This window comes from Oncorhynchus mykiss, chromosome 17 (genome assembly GCF_057628025.1).
Source record: "Oncorhynchus mykiss isolate SJ-2025 chromosome 17, ASM5762802v1, whole genome shotgun sequence".
Classification (NCBI taxonomy): Eukaryota; Metazoa; Chordata; class Actinopteri; order Salmoniformes; family Salmonidae; genus Oncorhynchus; species Oncorhynchus mykiss.
Window position 1 is genome coordinate 56219652 of NC_143038.1, and position 19064 is coordinate 56238715.

Here is a 19064-nt window from a genome sequence, read left to right on the forward strand (position 1 = left end):
AACACATTTTGAATCTGTCGCTATGCCACACATTTGGGTAAGACATAATCAAATTATTGGCACTATTGGAAGTGATGTCAGATGTGAGGAATTGGTGGTATTATGAAGAGCTAACATACTGTACTTAAGCAATACTTTCGCTCTCTCCCTTGTTTGTTAACAGTTTATTTGCCAAACATACAGCGGTCCACAAATAAGTATGCAACCTGCTGTAGAATAGAACCCGCTGTAGAATACAATAAGATCTAACATACTGGTAACCAAGTTGTAATGTGATGGCGTCATAAGACGCATTGCATTACCTCAGCTGCTGTTTGACATACCACTGCAGTGAGGGAAACTATGTCAACTACAGTCTACCTGCAGTATAGGAAACTCGGCAAAAAAAGATTATTCATAAAATAACTTCAACGATCTTCATTGTAAAGGGTTTTAACAATGTTTCCCAGGCTTGTTCAATGAACCATAAACAATTATTGAACATGCACCTGTGGAAAGGTCGTTAAGACACTAACAGCCTACAGATGGTAGGCAATTAAGGTCACAGTTATGAAAACTTAGGACACTAAAGAGGACTTTCTACTCACTCTGAAAAACACCAAAAGAAAGATGCCCAGGGTCCCTGCTCATCTGTGTGAACGTGCCTTAGGCATGCTACAAGGAGGCATGAGAAATGCAGATATGGCCAGGGCAATAAATTGCCATGTACGTACTGTGAGACGCCTAAGACAGTGCTACAAGGAGACAGGGCGGACAGTAGATCGTCCTCGCAGTGGCAGACCACGTGTAACAACACCTGCACAGGATCGGGACATCCGAACATCACACCTGCGGGACAGGTACAGGATGGCAACAACAGCTGCCTGAGTTACACCAATAGGCTGAGAGAGAATGGACTGAGGGCATGTAGGCCTGTTGTAAGGCAGGTCCTCACCAGACATCACCGGTAACAACGTTGCCTATGGGCACAAATCCACCGTCACTGGACCAGACAGGACTGGCAAAAAGTGCTCTTCACTGACGAGTCGCAGATTTGTCTCAGCAGAGGTGATGGTCGGATTCACGTTTATCGTCGAAGGAATGAGCGTTACACAGAGGCCTGTACTCTGGAGGGGGATGGATTTGGAGGTGGAGTGTCAGTCATGGTCTGGGGCGGTGTGTCACAGCAATATGGGACTGTGTTTGTTGTCATTGCAGGCAATCTCAACAGTGTGTTACAGGGAAGACATCCTCCTCCCTCATGTGGTACTCTTCCTGCAGCCTCATCCTGACATGACCGTCCAGCATGACAATGCCTCCAGCCATACTACTCGTTCTGTGCGTGATTTCCTGCAAGACAGGAATGTCAGTGTTCTGCAGTGGCCAGCGAAGAGCCCGGACCTCAATCCCATTGAGCACTTCTGGGACCTGTTGGATCGGAGGGTGAGGGCTAGGGCCATTCCCCCCAGAAATGTCTGGGAACTTGCAGGTGCCTTGGTGGAAGAGTGGGGTAACATCTCACAGCAAGAACTGGCAAATCTGGTGCAGTCCATGAGAAGATGCACTGCAGTACTTAATGCAGCTGGTGGCCACACCAGATACTGACTGTTACTTTTGATTTAGACTCCCCTATGTTCAGGGACACATTATTCCATTTGTTAGTCACATGTCTGTGGAATTTGTTCAGGTCATGTCTCAGTTGTTGAATATTATGTTCATACAAATATTTACACGTTAAGTTTGATGAAAGTAAACAGTTGACAGTGAGAGAACGTTTCTTTTTTTGCTGAGTTTATGTTGGTGTGAGAATGATTGGCTGAGGGGGGGGTCTACCAGCCCTGCAGCTCCAAATCTCCACTGAAGCGCATACACAAAATGCCATTGTGGGGCCTTGTAACGCCACCGAACATCAGTGCTAACAGACATGGTCTTCGCCTTCCTCCAATGTGTATTTTCAATGATTATTGTAACGCACATACAATACATGAACATTATCATGGCAACTAGAATGGGTAGTTATGGCATAGGAAATGCCTTGGCATGACCTCTTGTGACCCTAAAGGGAAAGCGGTGACCTCAGACTGACCTATGTCTCATCTCCTGTTCGTCCTCTCTGATCAGGAAGAAATAAGCAGGTCTCCTAGGGAGTGCCACCCTCCACTAGCAGTTTGGGTTGCTAGGTGTGGTCATCCTACTAAGGCCTGGTGTGCACTCTAGAATAAATCGTGTTGGAAATTCCCAGAGGAATGTGGAAAGAGAAGGGAAATGTAATTGATGTTATATACAGTATGTGACATCTTTGAATGTAATGGAGAATTCAACCCACCATTGCCCTCTTGTTTATTAATTCAGGTGAGCCACGATTTAGTAGTGTCTTCAAGAATATAATTGGCTGATGTAATGATCAGCAAAATTAAAGAATAAGCCAATTTTTCCCCATGATTAAGAGAGAATCAGCAAGCCACATCTACAAGGATCACATTATATGAATTGAGCACCAGTTGTTTTATTTGGGGTTACTTCCATATTAAAATAAAACAGTCAACTTTGTAGGCACTATCCCTTTCCCAAGTCAAAAGCCTTACTTACCCACCACAGATGGGAAAAATATATTGAGCAAGAGTGCCCTCCGGTGGTGGAACTAGGTGACTTCCCTAAAGAGTTTTAAAAGTGGAGGAATCATTTCTATTTTAAAACAGTTGTCAGACAATGTTTCAAACTTGGTTCATTTTCCCCCATTTCATTTACTGATGATACAGGTTCACATACATTATCACTCAACGTCTTCGACTGCCCCATACTATTCCCCACACACACATGGCCTAATCTCATATCAAACAAAATTACAAAGAGAAATTATACAAAATGTTATAAAATATTAGAGGGACAATGAGAAACTTAACATGAAGATGGTAACCCTTTGGATTGGGGTCCACACCATTTCAGAGCTTCAACTTTGTTCAAATATAAACAGCCAGGGGGAAGTAACAATAGTTCGTAAGTGCAAAGAATATGACGAAGACATTTAGAGACTGTTTGACTCACAAGGGATCCCTTATTTCAGGGGCACTGATGACTACTCCACCCTTAAGAGAGCACAGGATGGAGGGACTCAAGGGAGTATAGACACAGGACAGATGTGACATGAAAACCCTAAAGAGTAACACAAAAATATATATTTATCACCATTCAAAAAAAAGGTTAAAAAAAAATACACAAAACATTCCAAATTTAAACAGTTAAATTCTGCATTTAGGAACAACAGAGCTCTTCCACGCAATTTAACTTAGACCGCCATGTAAGGTCCTGCAAGAATTCCCTGTGGTGTTAAGCATAACGCTGTTGTGTTTCTTGCGAGGCACAAAGGCACGAGTGTTTGCATGCACCTACAGGTTCCTTTAGTGTGTGTACTTTGTGAGTGGGATGGACAATGAGCAAAGGTAAATATTTATTATTTTATAATAACTGCAGGGATGGATCAACAGATGTGTAGTTGGGGCAGCACAATGTGTGTTTTTTGTACACTGACACGTGTATAGTGGTGTTTACAGGGTGTCCAGCAGACTGTCGATGCGGGTCACCAGCTCCAGTCTCTTGCTAGAGAGGGTCTTCTCGTTGTCGATGTAGGCCTCCTTCTTAACCTTGCCTGCCACCAGGCGCTCAGCCTCCTGCCAAGAGCGACACACCAGCTCCTTCACCTGGCCGTCCAGCTTCTGCACCTCACCCACCTGTTGACAAACACAAGGAAATGTGAGGTTCAACACAGTGTATGCACACAGGTATAAACTGTACACACACCAAACACTGTATACACAATTGAATACACACACACCTTATCTGCAAGGTCGGAGCCCTCTGCTTTGAGGCGGGCCTGCAGGGAGCTGATGTCGTTGGTGAGGGTGCGGTGGTCGGCCTCCAGGATCTTGCGGCCGCTGTTCAGGGCCCCTGTGTCTCGAGATTGCTTATAGCGATTCACCACCTCGTCCATGTGGCGGTACAGCCCTAAACGCTTGTTGACCAGGGTCAGGACCTGCTCTGTGATGGAGGACACCTTCATACGAACCTCTGCAGCAGGGTCCTGAAACGGGGGGATGCGAAGACACACACACACGAGACAATCAGCAAGTGCATACAGGAAAAAGGAGATAAACATAGAAGGGAGTGATGTGGAGAGTACAAGTGCTACCACTATTAAAGAGACTGATGGGGAGTATGTTGAGGATGGTGTACCTTAGTGATGGAGAAGTCCAGGCGCACATAGATGATGACAGTGAAGAAGAGGATGTAGAATGCCCCCACCACCAACAGGGGCTCCTGCAGCATCAGGACCTTATTGAAGGTATAATGCACCTGGGGGATGAGACAGACACTGAGGAACTCACACCATCAATTGGGAACCTTACATAGCTTCTAAAGCATTTCTCTGAAAGGGTTTGCAGATGTAAAGCATGCATCTTGATTGTTTAAAAAAATATATATTTCAGTGGCATAACTCCAGAGCCGTTGCTTATAATAATCCTGTCACCGTAACGGCACGCTGGTTTTCCAGATTCAGTGAAACCAAAGACAAACTGCCTTCCTTTCTCCCCTGTACCTCCCCCGAAAGTCTCTGTTCCCTCCTCCACTAGGGGCTTTGCAGCTCACCACTACGTCCTGGATGTGCTGCTCCACCAGGTTGTTTTTAGACGCCACCAGCACGGGACGGCCAAAGGTGTCTAGGTAAGTGTAGTGCAGCTGGTCTGGAATACGGTCAATGGGGTAGGGGGTTTCCACATGGATGTTCCTGAGAGGAAGAGACATGGATCAATACAATCAAACAGGAGATCAATGCATTTCCACAGATGCTAAATAAACATCATGCATACTCACCTGGCGCCTTCTGGCAGTATGAGTTTAACAGTGAGGGAGTCGATGACCTGGTCATCATATACATGGTCAACCAGCCTCATCTTCAGAGCGTACTGATCCCCTAAGGAATATTTTAATTAGCATATTATTTTTTAGCTTTCAGTTCGGCCATTTCTCTTTAAAAAGAGTTCTGGTTATAAACAGTTATCGTAATATGGTAATCTAGTCAACTCAACTCACCCAGGGTGTAGAGGTACTCGTAGCTGGGCAGATTGTAGCCGATAATGTAGTGGGTTTTCCAGCCACCAAACAGGGGGAATCGGGGCCTAACCTCCACCTCCACAGAGTCTTCCAGAATCTGGAGGTGGGAGGTGGAGATGTTGCCGATCTCATCCCGGTAGTACACATCCTGGGCTGAGGCAGGAAGGATGGTCTTTGTGAGAAAGAGGAGATGTAGTTATTATATAATATTTACAAGTCACCTTTGAGAGCATGATTTGCAAATGCACCAATATTCCATGGCAATAAAAGTGTCTTTAAAATCAACACACCTTAAAGGATTTGACTGATGAGATGCCACTGTCAGACTGGCGCTGGTAGTCATAACGGGAGAAAGGCCCTTTCAGGAATGCCCCTGTGTGCCTCATGTCAATTGTCTCTTCCACAGCAATGTTTCCCCAATGAGAAACTTCAATGATGCGGGTGATGCTGCTAATGGTGAGGAAGGGGGTGTTGTTCTCATAATGGACCTTCAGGGCATCCTAAAAAGAATGAGAAACAAAGAAATATCAAACTTCTCTTCCAAATATGAATCTACTAAGCCAATGTCTGCTATTCAGCTGGCCCAACAGTGTTCAGACCATTCAACAACAAATGTATCTCAAACCCAGGGCCCTCAGAGACATTATACCTCACTGAATGGGGCGACATCACGGAAGGGGCCGTACTCAATGGCCTCATCACTCTTGCTGGGGTTGCCCAGCTTGGTGTAGCTCTCCACAGTCTTAGAGGCAAGGCGGACGCGGGTGGTCTGGCTGCGGGTGGGGTATGGAGAGTACAGGTAGTGGTTACCCTGGAACACCACCAGCTGACGCTCAGCCTGGGTGATGTGGGTGGGAAAGGGCCTCAGAATGTGGCTTAGGACTGTCTCCACCTTCACTCGCAGCTTTGCGCCAACGGCCAGACTGGAGGGTAACTGCACCTTGTAGAACTCCCCACTGTAAGAGGTTAGCAGACAGGAGGGGTCAGGTCAGTGGACACCAGCACCAACGTATATGGCTTTAAAAAACAAGGGGACTAACTAAAACAGTGACAAACTCCACTGGAAAAAAAAGGGGTGAAGTTTAACATGGTGAAAATGTGCATATCTAGAAACTTTATAGTCCAATGCTTGACAATGGATAAGCAACATACCCTTCGAACTCAAGGTCAAGCGATTATGATTTTTCAACGCCGATACCGATTATTGGAGGACCAAAAAAGCCGATACCGATTAACCTATTTTTTTATTTGTAATAATGACAATTACAACAATACTGAATGAACACATATTTGAACTTAATATAATACATAAATAACATCAATTTAGCCTCAAATAAATAATGAAACATGTTCAACTTGGTTTAAATAATGCAAAAACAAAGTGTTGGAGGAGAAAGTAAAAGTGCAATATGTGCCATGTAAAAAAGCTAACGTTTAAGTTCCTTGCTCAGAACATAAGAACATATGAAAGCTGGTGATTCCTTTTAACATGAGTCTTCAATATTCACAGGTAAGAAGTTTTAGGTTGTAGTTATAGGAATTATAGGACAATTTCGCTCTAAACGATTTGTATTTCATATACCTTTTTGACTATTGGATGTTCTTATAGGCACTTTAGTATTGCCAGTGTAACAGTATAGCTTCCGTCCCTCTCCTCGCTCCTCCCTGGGCTCGAACCAGGAACACAAACAGCCACCCTGGAAGCAGCGTTACCCATGCAGAGCAAGGGGAACAACCACGCCAAGGCTCAGAGCGAGCGAGTGACGTTTGAAACGCTATTAGCGCGCGCTAACTAGCCAGCCATTCCACTTCGGTTACACCAGCCTCATCTCGGGAGTTGATATGCTTGAAGTCATAAACAGCGCAATGCTTGACGCACAACGAAGAGCTGCTGGCAAAACGAACGAAAGTGCTGTTTGAATGAATGTTTACGCGCCTGCTTCTGCCTACCACCGCTCAGTCAGATACTTAGATACTTGTATGCTCAGTCAGATTATATGCAACGCAGGACACGCTAGATAATATCTAGTAATATCATCAACCATGTGTAGTTAACTAGTGATTATGATTGATTTTTATAAGATAAGTTTAATGCTAGCTAGCAACTTACCTTGGTTTACTGCATTCGCGTAACAGGCAGTCTCCTTGTGGAGTGCAACAAGAGGCAGGTTGTTATTGCGTTGGACGACTTAACTGTAAAGTTGCAAGATTGGATCCCCCGAGCTGACAAGGTGAAAATTGGTCGTTCTGCCCCTGAACGAGGCAGTTAACCCACTGTTCCTAGGCCGTCATTGAAAATAAGAATGTGTTCTTAACTGACTTGCCTAGTTAAATAAAGATTAAATAAAAGGTGTAAAAAATAAAAATCAGACAAATTGGTGTCCAAAAATACAGATTTCCGATTGTTATGAAAAATTATGAAAATTGGCCCTAATTAAATCGGCCATTCCGATTAATCGGTCGACCTTTACTTCGAACACACCGATAGCATCATGGCATTTTGGTACACCAGAATTCCATTCATTTCCAATGAAAAGTTGTGTTTGCCTTGCAGCATTGCAGAGGCAGTTGCAGTGCGTTCGGTGTGGTACATACGTATGCGTGAAAATGTATGCGTGAAAATGTATGCGTAGACGGCTCCACACAAATGGTAGCAGAAGGTGAATGTTTAACTTTTGTTGCACATATCCAGATGATGCTGCATACTATTTTGCACAAAGACGCTCTCTGTGTGTTCGAAACGTTAGTAAACAGGGATGCACCTGCAATTATAGACCTCTCACCTTTGGCCTTGGATCATTGTCTGCTTGAGCTCAAGTATGCCATCCTCCTCTTCATCACCCTTCACCTGGCAAAGACACATGTTTACATGTCTGTCCAATCCAGTGCAATTCAACTCTTATTACTGCAACTGGACCTGATGTTTATTCATTGTAGATAGGAATGAGTTTGAGTATGTTGCGTTGTGACTAGAGTTAGTACTGATTCCCCACGGCTATGGGTGGTGTGCAAACAATCACTGGTAGCACACACAAATCTTAATTTACAACCCTCACCATGAGGAAAACATTTATTCTAACTAGTTACTAAACATTATCTTACATAATCAAAGGTCCCAAAATCATGCACATAAAAAGGAGATATTCAGAATATAGATAAGACACGGAAATAACTTCCCTCTGCGGATACGTGTCATTCCTGACAGAACGAGTGCGGCGGAAGTGCACTCGTTAGCCCATTCAAACAGTTCCACGCCACAATCACATAATTCACTTATATTTTATTGCTACAGCCTTGCATTGTTAGCAAAAAGCATTTGCTATCTAGCAAGTTATCTTCCTTGCCTTGACTAGTAACTGGAAGGTTGCAAGTTCAAACCCCCGAGCTGACAAGGTACAAATCTGTCGTTCTGCCCCTGAACAGGCAGTTAACCCACTGTTCCTAGGACGTCATTGAAAATAAGAATTTGTTCTTAACTGACTTGCCTAGTAAAATAAAGGTAAATAAATTGACTGGGAGCTGCAGGACAAATATGTGCATGCTATTGCTAGCTAGGTTAACTACCTAGCCTACTAACGTTACCTATAATCATGTGTTAAACTACCTGGAGAAAAATGTTTGGTTTACAGCGAATGCATTCCTAAGTCACTTACCGATGCTCCGACGTACGCAAGGTTGGGGGCCAATTCGGGCTCTACTGCCAATATAAAGCTATGTACCGCCGAGTCTCCCTGGTTTAACAGAAGAATCTCTGCTGTTATCTTAGCAATGTGCGTGCTCAGGTCCACTGTCCGTTTCACCTCCTCGTTCACCAGCCCGTCGGCAACTACTCGATAACACAGTCCGGTGATAAGGAGCAGACAAGTGGGAACTGTGCAGAAAGGTATGCTTCGCGCCATTGTTATAGAATTAAACAGTATGTATAGTTGAAGCTAGAGAGGGGGAAAAAACAAAAATGCCGCGCACCGCTTTAGGATCAAAGTTGCAGCCGAAAGGATGACGCGTAATTCATTTCTCACGTAATGGCGTAAACTTCTTCTTCTGTGGGTTTTATGACAGACTACAACCAAAACATGTATTTTGCCGCCACCAACTGGACGGGTTGAAACCAAAACAAGGTAAAAAATAAAATTCATAACTAACTTAATCCACCCAAACAAAAATAGTACATTGAGAAAACAAAACTCCATATCTAGGGCCTTGGAGGGTGGTAACTCCTTCGCAGAGAAATCTTTCAGCCCAAGGAACCGCTCTGCTGCACCCACAATGATTTCTATCTTCCTGGACCTTCTCTCCACCTTGGCAGGGCAATTAATCACTATAGCTATAAAGGCCACCTTCTTAAACTTTAAAATGTCAGGATCCTCCTCGTGAAATGAAGCCCCTGCAGCCTTCAGTGAAAGACTATCCACCACCATGAACTCTTCAGGTGAACCATTCAAACAAACCGTCAACCCATTAACAGCTGTTGCATATGAAATGCTCTGGACAGCCCTGACTTTGGCCCCCTCATTCTCTTTCACCTTTGTGGGGCATTCAAAATATGTGGCTTCATGGTTCCCACCGCAATTGCAACATTTTCATCACTTTTATAACACGATATTATATTTTCCACAACTTGGACATCTCGGGTTCTCCTGTATGCAAACACTTGAAACATGACCAAAAGCTTTAGAATGATCACACTGCATTTGTCTTTGGATAAATAACCTGACTCTGTAGTTAATATACCCTAAATGCACTTGAATAGGGAGAGACTCCATATCAAAAAACAAAAGAACAGATACTCTCCTCTTTTTCTTAATTCACCACATGATTCAGCCGAAGTGCATCAATCACTCCAGGAATATTTTTCATCTCTTCAACATCCACGAGACACCAGCTATAACCCCCTTGAGGGGTGCCCTGTTCCCAAGAGACACACACGACACTTCAAACGTATCAAATCGTGTGAGACGCAACACACGTTTCTTCTGATCCGCAGAAGCACATACAATCTAAACAAGCCCGCCTCTCCTGATCCTCACAGCCTTCACTCTACCCAGCACTTTCTCCACCAGTTTGGATATCTCCAATGGATTCCTCAAGATTGGTCATTCGATCAGCTGCTCCTCATTAATAAACCGTACAATCCTACAAGATACAAAGTGACATTCTCATCATTGTATACTACTTTTCTCCGTTTCCATTATTTTTGGACAATATTCCAATTATCCTTGATTCTACCGCCATTAGATTCAGAATCCACTTCATCATCTGCTTCCGCCATCATTTTTTCTCAAAACACGCTGATCTCGCTTCTTGCGATACTTCCTATTCTTCCTATTCCACTTCAGCTAGCTATATCAAGTTCTCAAAAGCATTTCCTAGGAGGGGCCGTTTCGACAGAACACCGGAAATGATGGTTGCTTCCCAGGCTAAATGGTTCTTCTTCTTCTATGATATCATGGCGGTCCGCAAACAATCATTTAAGTGCATGCCGCCGCCACCTACTGTGCTGGAATGTAGGATCAATCATGATCTGCCCAATTCTGTACTACCATGAAAATAAAATAAAAACCAAAGAAATCCCTACTAACTTCTACCCCATTAAATTTGATCTATATCATGCTGAAAAACTCCACCTTTAGGATTGTTCAGCATGTCAACAACCATTTCAACAGTAACATCTGCTACCCCCAATATCTCTTTTGCTTTATCCACAATAACCTTCAACCTGGCATTTCTGCTTTCCACAACCTTTTTATTTACTTATTTCACCTTTATTTAACCAGGTAGGCTAGTTGAGAACAAGTTCTCATTTACAACTGTGACCTGGCCAAGATAATGCGAAGCAGTGTGACACAACCAACAACACAGAGTTACACATGGAATAAACAAACATACAGTCAATAACACAATAGAGAAAAAAAGGTCTATATACAGAGTGTGCAAATGAGGTAAGATAAGGGAGGTAGGAAGGTAGGTAATAAATAGGCCATAGTGGCGAAACAATTACAATTTAGAAATTAAGCACTAGCGTGATAGACCTGAATCGTATTGATAACCTTACTAATAAAAGCTATGAAGTCAACTTTATTCATTGTCAAAGTGTGCTTTGACACCACACATTCATGAGTACAAGATGTCTGAACAGGCCTCCAAACCATGCCAGGACCAGCAGAAACACCAGCCCCGACATTAGGTGCACTTACTACAGGAACAGCCATGGAAGCTCTATCCTTCCACACTGTAGTTCTAGGAATCTGTCTTACAGCCTCTGCAAATGATACATCATGACTAATTATATATCTCTGAGTCTGTCTAGCCTCTCTCTGCACCTGGCATCCACCAAATGCTGTGCTATGCCTCCCCACCCCACAATTACAACACTTAACCTTCACATTACTCCCACATTCACCTTAATCATGTTACCCTCCACACTTGGCACATCTTTTCCTTCCTTTACATTGAGCAGCTACATGTCCAATTCTTTTGCATTTAAAACACTGCAATGGGAAAGGGACAAATGCTCTGACATTGAAACTAAGGAATCCTATCTGTACTTTTCCAGGCATAACCTTCTCACACCTCAGCAGCACTGATAGGCTTTCATTTGTTTGACCTTCTTTCCTACTGATCAACCTGGCCTCAATCACTCTTTCTCCCTTCATATTTTTTTTAATGCCTCACGCTCCATACCATCAGAACTGACCCCCATATTGTTCGCATTCCAGCACAGCTGTTACTTCACCAACTTTTTCTCAATTTCAGGCTAAATGGTTGATGCTCAGGAATCGCTGAGAGTAGTGCGTTTGCAGATGAGGAGAAGACTTGTAACGCTGAAAACAGTTTGTTAAATGTTCTTTGTCTCATCAAAAACATGACATGGCTGGCCCGGGTTTGAGTGTGAGTGAGGGCTTGACAACGCACTCGGGTTGGATATGGCAGCGAGTAGTGTGGACGAAATGGAGGAAATTGAGAAAAAGTTGGTGAAGCAACAGCTGTACTGGAATGCGAACAATATGGGTGTCTGTTCTGATGATATGGAGCGGGAGGATGACCTGAATGGTCAGTAGTGGAAAGACATAGGAAGAAAAGAGGTCATGAAACTGAAAGCAGTGAAGAGTCTACTGAAGAAAGCATAAAGAAGGTCAAGGTAGGATGCAAGAGTAAAGATGTGTTGGTGTAGAAAGTGGTGAGTGTTTGATGAGACCACAGGGCCTCATTTAAAATCAAACTAGCCCGGTTCATTGGAAAAGGTAGATTGCTAATATTTTGTGGTAGTCAGGCTCAGCAAGGGAAGATTCTGCAAATGGAAAAGCTTCATGGGAAGAAGATTAAAAACCAACACCCTGGTGCTTATGCTAGGTTGATGGGAGTCATCACTGGGGGTCACAATATCTACAGCATGTCCATAGATAATATTAAAGAAAATGTGAAGGGAGGAAGAGTGATTGAGGCCAAAAGGTTGATCAGTAGAGAAGAGGGTCAAATAAGGGACATAGTGCAGCATTTGGTGGATGCCAGTTGCAGAGAGAGGCTAGAGGCTCAGAAATATAAAAGCAGTCATAATGTATCGTATGCAGATGTTGTAAGACAGATTGGTGGAACTACAGTGCGGTCTGATGGCGCTTCCATTGCTGCTCCTGTACTAAGTGAACCTACTGTCGGAGCTGGGGCTTCTGCTAGTCCTGGCATGGTTTCCAGACCTGTTCATAAATCTTGTGATCATGAATGTGCTGTGTAAAAAGAAACTTTGACAGTAACATCTGTTACCCCCAATAACTCTTTTGCCATATCCACTATAACCTTCAACCTGGCATTTCTGAGTTCCATAACCTGAGTCGTGTTGTTAACCTAACCAATGAAAGCTAGGAAGTTAACTTTATTGACTATCAATGGTTGTTGACATGCTAAATAATTCTAAGGGTGGATTGTTTCAGCATGATATAGATCAACTGTAATGGATTGTGGGGTAGAAGTTAGTAGGGATTTATTTGGTTTTTAATTGTATTTTCGTAGTGGTACAGAATTTGGCAGACCATGATTGATCGCACACTCTAGCACAGTAGGTGGCGACATGCACCTTACACGTTTGTTTGCGGACCACCATGATATCATAGAAGAAGAAGGGCGCAAACTGGTCCAAAGATGCTGTTCCGAAGAAAAAAACGGCAGAGGGAGCCATTGTCCTTTTCTTTTTTTTTGCAAAACGTCTCTCTCCAGTAACACACAAATCTGTGTGTAGCTTGTAGCTACAACCCAACTTTACTTGTGAATGACCAGAATATAGATGGAATGTGTTCGACCCCTCCCTATCGTCCCCACTTACTTAGATAGCTATCATGGATGGCATTGTTCCTGTACCCAACCATAGCCTAGGCAGCCGATAATGCAGATCTAGCATTCCCGTTCGTGGACCGGTTCTTACATAACGCATTAAGGCTGCAAAGGCAGCATGGAGCATCGTCCAAAACATACATCTCTTTCTCATAAAACACGTTTGAATTTTCGAACTAGTTTTCATTGGGAAGGCAGAAGACAGAACACAGAATCCTACTAATTACTGCACGTGCTTAATTACATCACTTTTGTTTTGAGCCGACTTCGCCGTTGGCTTTGAACAGGGCACCTGGTTTATGCCCGGGTGGCAGCCCGGCTCCAAATCGAATGAAATCCATTTTTAGCGGATGCAAAACACGCCTACACAGGCGCCCGGGAGGGACTCATCGAACCGTCTCAATGACCACTCAAAACCCTCCCACAAGGCCTGAAAACTAGTCCAATTTTATTTATCACATTTGTCCAACAGGTGTCTCTATAATGACAATCTAGATACAACTGGTAAAATTGCTTTACCGTGCTCTCTGCATTTCTCCCTTTGTTATGGTTCGTCACACCAACTGATTTATTCTGAACTATGGTGATTGACAGTAAATGGTTAAGACATAGGACTATGTTTTCTTTAGAAAACATTATTGTGAAATTGTGTTAACACTATGTTAAAATTGTGTTATAGTGTTAATACAAGTCACATTGTTCTAAAATAATAATATTATAAACTGGAGTATAAAAATCGAAAGGCCCCAACAGTTTTTGGCTTCTTTAATATATTTCAGAGGGTTTATAGCATGGCTTTTGATGATCCTTGGTTGGGGTCTGAGCAGATTATTTGTTGCGATTGCAAATGTAAACAAAATGGTGGTCCGATAGTCCAGGATTATGAGGAAAAACATTTAATTCCAAAATATTTATTCCACGGGACAAAGCTAGATCCAGGGTATGACTGTGGCAATGAGTAGGTCTCGTGACATGTTGGACAAAATCCACTGAGTCGATGATGGCCCCGAAAGCCTTTTGGAGTGGGTCTGTGGACTTTTAAATGTGAATATTAAAGTCACCAAAAAATAGAATAGTATCTGCCATAACTACATGTACTCCCTGTTCACCCATGACTGCGTGCCACACACAAGTCCAACTCAATCATCAAGTTTGCTGACAACACGTCAGTGGTAGGCCTGATTACCAACAACGACAAGTAAGCCTACAGGGAGGTTAGAGCACTGGCAGAGTGGTGCTAGGAAAATAATCTCTCCCTAAACGTCAACAAAACAAAGGAGTTGATCGTGGATGACAGGAGACAGAAGAGGGAGCACAACCCCATCTTCATCGACGGGGCTGCAGTGGATAGGGTCAAAAGAGTCAAGTTCCTCAGCGTGCACATCACTGAAGTCCTAAAATGGTCTCACCACACTGACACCATGGTGAAGAAACTGCAACAGCGCCTCTACAACCTCAGGTGGCTGAAGAAATTTGGCATGGCCCCCTGAGCCACTGAGTGTTCAATTGGCTGCTGTCTGACAGGCAGAGACAGAACAGGTGCATCAGAGCCAATGACCGAGAGACTAAAAAACTGCTTCCATAACCAGACCATCAGACTGTTGAACAGCCATCACTAGCCGTCTACCAAGTGATGCACACTCACTTACACAAAACACAAACACAAGCCAGGCACGCATCTGCATAACCGTGGGAAGTAGGGTTGCTGCGGGTGTAGATGAAGGGGTTTAAAGAAGGATTTTTAAGCCATGAAACAATTGAGACATGGATTGTGTGCATGCCATCCAGAGGGTGAATGGGTAAGACAAAATATTTAAGTGCCTTTGAACAGGGTATGGTTGTCGATGCCAGGCGCACCGGTTTGTGTCAAGAACTGCAACACTGCTGGGTTTTTCACACTCAACAGTTTGGACATCCAGCCAAACTGACACAACTGTGGGATTCAACATGGGCCACCATCCCTGTGGAACGCTTTCCACACCTTGTCGTCCATGCCCGACGAATTGAGGCTGTTATGAGGGCAGCTCTACATACAGCTTTTGTCATTGCTGTTCTGAACCCACTGCCCCCAGGTCGTTGTGACATCGCCAAGTTTGCCTTCCCCCACCCCTTCCCCGTCCACTGCCCTGTATGGAGGTCACATGTGTCATTTTCCAGTCTGCCATGTACTGAGATTGCTATCCAAACATGCATGGCTTGAAATGCGGCCACCGGTCAAATGTGTGTAGCAAGCACTGCCACAGCAGCATAACATTTGATTAACACTAGAAAACACTTGATTTACATCATCATCAACATTTGGTCTGGTTGGCTGATAGCCTACGAGCAGCAGCACTTCATAATGTCTTTCCTTATAGAATCATAGCCATAGGAAGGGTGCTGGAGGTGCTGCAACACCCCTGATAAATTGAAATACATTTTACCCCTGATCAATTGAAATACATTTTTACCCCTGATCAATTGAAATACATTTGCCAAAGGTAAAGAATTACTGCTTTGTGTTCAGAAATAAAATAAATAATTCAGAATAGCCTACTACACCATGAGTGAAAAAATTGCCTAGCTGCAGATTATGTGTAGCCTACATTCGGCAATGCGCGGCAAATCTGTCAGTGAGTATGACTGTGGCAATGCAGACAAAACAGGTCTTTCGCAATATTTCAAATACAATTGCGGAAAAACACAGGTTGGAAAGCAAGCGAGTGAGCTGCGCATCTTTGGGTGAGTCAGTGAAACTGGAAAGATTTTTTAGGACTATAATGTCCTCCTCATATTGTACAATGTGTCTCTACACACCTTTCCCTCCCGATGTTAGTCATGTCAGGGAGCACTGTAACTAGCTTCCTTGCAATTTAGTGAGTGTGTTGTTGCAGAAATAAATAGGCCTTTGCTACAGAGGCAGTTAGTGCCCACCGGTCACACACTGGTTGAATCAACGTTGTTTCCACGTCATCTCAATTAAATTAAGTTGAACCAACATTGAATTGACGTCTTTGCCCAGGGTTATGAATTGAGATATTAATGATGAAACTCAATTTTTAATTTTTCAAGGGTGGGATGGGTTATTTCATTTTGAGCACCTGCTTCCTGAAAGGTCTGTGCATGGCCCTGACACAAGCTATCACACACACGCCTCATACTCACAAATGCACTTGCATATACACTCACAGAGCAAAACCTCAGTATTGAGGAGTAGTGAACTACATTCAACTATACTGAACAAAAATCTAAATGCAACATGCAACAATTTCAAAGATTTTACTGAGTTACAATTAATATAAGGAAATCAGTCAATTTAAATAAATAAATTAGGCCCTAATCTATGGATTTCACATAACTGGGCAGGGGGGCAGCTATGGGTGGGCCTTGGAGGGCATATGCCCACTCACTTGGCAGCCAGGCCCATCCAATGGGGAGGCAGGCCTTGCCAATCAGAATGAGTTTTTCCCCACAAAAGGGCTTTATTACAGACAGAAATACTTATCAGCTCATGAAACATGGGACCAACACTTTAAATGTTGTTTATATTTTGTTCAGTGTACATTTACTTTTGATACTTAAGTATATTTCAAACCAAATACATTTAGACTTTTACTCAAGTAGTATTTGACTAGGTGACTCAGTATCCTTACTTTTACTCAAGGATGACAATTTGATACTTTTTCCACCACTCGTTAAAAGGGCAGTGCCAGAGTACCTGAGGGACCTACTAGGTACATAACTTACAAGCATGTCTGACATGTATTGGGGTGCACAATTAAAAAACAATATAATAATCTTAAAATTATTTCTAAAACTCTCAGGCACCAATGCAGAGACCTTAAAACGGTGTAATGTGTGCTCTCCGTTTGGTCTTGGTCAGTACCTGTGCTGTTGTATTCTGTATGTTTTACAGTTGACCAATGGCTTTCTTGCGTAGACCAGACAGGATAGTATTACAGTAGTCAAGCCTGCTTGTCATAAAAGCATGGATGAGTCTCTTTGTATCAGCCTGAGAGAGAAACGGCCGCACCTTGGCAATGTTCCTCAGGTGGTTAAAAGCTATTTTGGTCACATTCCTAATGTGTGATTCAAAATAGAGTTCAGAATCTAAAATAACACTTAGGTTTTTTACCTGGTGTTTTATCTTTATTGCCTGTGTATTAAAATGTGCGGCCAGATTCTCTCTCTGTGATTTCGCTCCAACAATAAGTACCTAGGTCTTGTCTTGATTTAGCTGGAGGAAGTTGTGAGCCATTCAAGTATTTAAACCACTAATACAGTCTAATAATTTATCTGTGGAGCAAAAATCCTCTGGTGACACAGACATTTTAAGTTGTGTATCATCAGCGTAGCAGTGAAAATCAATTTCTGATACCAAGAGGTAACATATAGAAACTGAACAGTACCGGACCCAAAATTGAATGCCACATGTGATATGCATTTTCTCTGAGTTATGTTGACCAAGGGTGACAAAATAAACTCTTGACCGGTTAAAAAGGTCTTAAACCAATTTAGAACTCGGCCGGAGAGGCCAACCCACCTCTACAGTCTGTCCAGAAGGACATCATGGTCAACAGTGTCGAATGTAAGACTTAAATCCAAGAGAACAGAGATGTTTGACATCTGTGTTGGCTCTAAGATCATTTACCACTTTAACTAAGGCTGTCTCTGCACTGTGGTATGCACAGAAAACAGATTGGAATTTTTCAAAAATACAGTTGGCATTGAATTTTTTTATTTTTGAAAAACAATTTCTCCAGAATTTTGCTTAAGAATGGAAGGTTGGAGGTTGGCCGAAAATTGCTAAAAAGCTCAACAATCTAGATTACTTTTCTTCAGAAGGGGTTTCAGCATAGCAATTTTTAGTGCAGTGGGGAAAGTAAAAAAATAAAATAATAATAATAATATTTCACCTTTATTTAACCAGGTAGGCTAGTTGAGAACAAGTTCTCATTTGCAACTGAGACCTGGCCGAGATAAAGCAAAGCAGTTCGACACAAACAACAACACAGAATTACACATGGAATAAACAAACATACAGTCAATAATACAGTAGAAAAAGTCTACATACAGTGTGTGCTAATGAGGTAGGATAAGGGAGGAAAGGCAATAAATAGGCCATGGTGGCAAAATAATTACAATATAGCAATTAAACACTGGAATGGTAGATGTGCAGAAGATGAATGTGCAAGTTGAGATACTGGGGTGCAAAGGAGCAAGATAAATAAATACAGTATGGGGATGAGGTAGTTGGATGGGTTATTTACAGATGGGCTATGTACAGGTCCAGTGATCTGCTCTGACAGCTGGTGCTTAAAGCTAGTGAGGGAGATATGGGTCTCCAGCTTCAGTGATTGTTGCAGTTTGTTCCAGTCATTGGCAATAGAGAACTGGAAGGAAAAGCGGCCAAATGAACAATTGGCTTTGGGGGTGACCAGTGAGATATACCTGCTGGAGCGCGTGCTACAGGTAGGTGCTGCTATGGTGACCAGTGAGCTGAGATAAGGTGGGGCTTTACCTAGCAGAGACTTGTAGATGACCTGGAGCCAGTGGGTTTGGCAACGAGTATGAAGCAAGGGTCAGCCAACGAGAGTGTACAGGTCGCAATGGTGGGTAGTATATGGGGCTTTGGTGACAAAACGGATGGCACTGTGATAGACTGCATCCAATTT

The 19064-nt window shown here is 43.0% G+C and overlaps 1 protein-coding gene across 1 annotated transcript; it reads right to left on the bottom strand.

The window, feature by feature from the left end:
* Positions 1 to 2465: 2465 nt before the first annotated feature.
* LOC110494515 (dolichyl-diphosphooligosaccharide--protein glycosyltransferase subunit 1) lies at positions 2466 to 10507 on the bottom strand. The gene is made up of 10 exons (XM_021569647.3): positions 8742 to 10507; positions 7872 to 7936; positions 5738 to 6044; positions 5379 to 5588; positions 5068 to 5260; positions 4849 to 4948; positions 4624 to 4762; positions 4210 to 4329; positions 3812 to 4057; positions 2466 to 3707 (listed from the first exon to the last, which is right to left on the bottom strand). Exons 1-10 carry the CDS (start codon positions 8985 to 8987, stop codon positions 3525 to 3527), a joined length of 1809 nt encoding a protein of 602 aa, XP_021425322.1. The 5' UTR covers positions 8988 to 10507; the 3' UTR covers positions 2466 to 3524.
* Between the last annotated feature and the right edge of the window lie 8557 nt (positions 10508 to 19064).